This window comes from Poecilia reticulata, linkage group LG19 (genome assembly GCF_000633615.1).
Source record: "Poecilia reticulata strain Guanapo linkage group LG19, Guppy_female_1.0+MT, whole genome shotgun sequence".
NCBI classification, from domain to species: Eukaryota; Metazoa; Chordata; class Actinopteri; order Cyprinodontiformes; family Poeciliidae; genus Poecilia; species Poecilia reticulata.
In genome coordinates this window covers 13,995,660-13,998,455 of record NC_024349.1, presented here as the reverse complement: position 1 = coordinate 13,998,455, position 2,796 = coordinate 13,995,660, and the positions used below count along the sequence as shown (strand labels likewise).

Here is a 2,796-nt window from a genome sequence, read left to right as displayed (position 1 = left end):
ATGCTGAATCTGGCATAGTCAGTTTTGACTGTCAAATCTGTGCATATACAGTGTATGGTTGTGGATCATATTTCACAACCACAACAAACACACAAACCCCCCTGCATCCTACGAGTTGTTCCACTGAGATCATGTGCCTCGAGTCGTGTGCTTTCAGGTCTGCACCTGATTCTGCTGATCATCGTATTTCTCAGCTCGGACGTGCAGCATAGGAGGATAGTATTTCTTCACCTTGTGTGCACAAGCAGGCTTGCTGCAGCAGCTGCTGTTTGTTGTGCGTTGTATTACGTGTCACAGTTAGTCTGAAATCTCTTTTTACTATTAGCAGGTGACAGTTGTATTGGTCCGTGGAGAGTCAGGGTTGTAATATTGGTAAATTGACTTCAATCTCTCCCCACCATTTCGTGTCTGGACCTTTCAATTGATTGCCTAAAAAGACATGTGTAAATCACAGTATTTAAAGATGATCCCAAAGGGACTACTACAAAATACCAAAGATATGAAGCATACATTTGAAGTTGATGTTCATCTAACTTYAGCATCTTTATACTGTAAGCATACCACATTCTATGCAATCTTATTCACCCCCATCTCAGCATTCAGCCTTGCAGTTTTTGCTCCAATTCAAGCTTTCTATCATCCTTTAATAACTCTTTAGCAGCATTCTTGGCCCCTTCAAAAACAAAAATGACAACTACAAAAAAAAAGAAGAAAAACACTTCCTTGCACAAAGCTGCAAGAAACTGAAGCAAGAGAGTTAACTGCAAACAGGCRTGCTCATTATATGCAAAAAAATTATTGACTGTGGTTTTGCTAGATATTTCTAGTATTTATACCTTTTTTAATTCACTAATATATTCAAACTTATTGAGCATAATGTAGAGTAGCTACATGCTGAAAGTCAAACACTCAAACCCAAGACATCGTGCATTGTAAAATCCTTCTCAATTAATTCTGAGCACCGTTGTTTTRTGGAAAGAGCTAACAACTATTCAATTCAACCATAATTTAAATTTGTTGGAATTTTTACCCAGACATTGTGGAAGGACTGGACACTCATAAAGTGGACTRACRGYAYTGGTGTGGGTGTTCATGGAGCTTTGGTTTGTTGGTTCAGTTCTACTGGGAAATATCCGTCATTAGAACAGAGTCTGAGGAAGTTCCTCCTCTTCCTGCTTTACAAATAGTTTCCTCCCTCACTCACCCAACCCCCAGTTTCTATATTCTGCTCTGTTTATGCGCCATCAGGAAATAGTTTAACCACAGCAGTTTTAGTTATGTTCGCTGTGCCACAATATTACAGAGCTTCAGAGTTTAGCTGTAAAGTTTCAGTTGTTGAGATACAAAATAAGTGTCTCAACAGAAAGCAAAATCAGTCCAAATAGTCAGAATAGCATCTATGAGGGTTAATATTGTAAAAGCACTTTTGATTTAGTGCTGTCCAAAAACAGACACAGTATCCATCCGTTGCTCATGCCTGCATAGGCYATTCATGCACTCAGGCCTAATGGTAATTTASAAGAGCCAATTCACTTAACAGTCCCATTTTTAATATTTGGAAGGAAGGTGCTGTACCCAAAGAGTAAATAACTTACTCCATGCAACAGCTTAATGAATACATACATACATATATAAATACATTTTAATTCTGATGGTCTTTCCATTATATGGAAAAAACATTCACATGATTTCTACACGTGAATTTCACATGTTTTTCGGGGTGCTCTGTCATTTCTATTTGTGCCACGTCTTTTCTTTAAATTTCAGTTTGTCTTTTTGAATATTTTGGTATATAACAATCATAAGTTCTTCAGTTCTACTTTTTTGTACATAAACATGCAACWACTGCTGGGGAAAKCAACAAACCTGTTTCTTTTTTCTATCACWYCACGGACCCAGAGAATTCCTATTCTCTTCCCTTATTGTTAATAAAATAGCCGTCTTACACAATAATTTCTTTTTATCTGCTGCAGAATCTACAACGAGTTGACGCTATGTGTGGAGGTTGCGACTAGTGTAGCTGGCTGCTCTTTTCCAAATTCTGATGTCCATGACTACTTCTTCTACATCCACTCCACCTATTTCCATAACTGCACGGAGAAAGAAGAGCCGCTTAAAGATGCCCCTACCAGCCTGGTGGTGGCACTCATCATCATCGAAGTGAGCTTTATCTTTGTCCTGGTTTGTCTGGTACTTCGGAAAAGTTAGGAACTGACTGATCCATATAAAAAAAAAAATGTACTTAGCTTTGAACATTTTGGCCACCAAAGCTTTAAGGAGAAGATTCTTTGATTCATATATGGATTCATTTGTGCAAAAAAAGTGAGCTTTGTAAAATGTCTTACAGAGGTAGATGGATGAGAAGAAAAAAAACATACTTTATTAGCTCTCCTGGTTTTATCTAAAACAGGATTTTTTTTCCGGTTTTTATATGTATCTACATCTCAGAATCTGTTTTGCTTTTCAGGCACAATGATTAACACGACACATAACTTTTAATTTTAAAACATAGTCTTATTGAAATATCAAGACCACACACTAAGCAATAAAATCAACATTAAAAAAACTAATTCTCGTAAACAAACACTTTCTGAAAATAATGATGAAAAATATTACATTTTTGATTTATAAAAAAAAGTGAACCTTTGTCAAACTTTACTTAGAGAAGACTGATATTTTCTATATGTACCACTAGAGGGAGCTCACTTACTCCTTTGAGTCCATGCTACACAGTTGTAAAGCTACACAAACACGTCCATTCTTGTCTGAATTTATGTTGACAAATATATATATATA

The 2,796-nt window shown here is 36.5% G+C and overlaps 1 protein-coding gene across 1 annotated transcript in view; it reads left to right on the top strand.

Annotated features, from left to right (window-relative positions):
• LOC103481605 (receptor activity-modifying protein 3) overlaps positions 1-2,770 on the top strand; it is a 5,792-nt gene extending 3,022 nt beyond the window's left edge. The window contains exon 3 of the mRNA XM_008437188.2: positions 1,974-2,770. Within this exon, the coding sequence (XP_008435410.1) occupies positions 1,974-2,208 (235 nt within the window). The 3' untranslated portion in view covers positions 2,209-2,770. The remainder of the gene's footprint in view (positions 1-1,973) is intronic.
• Positions 2,771-2,796: the final 26 nt, after the last annotated feature.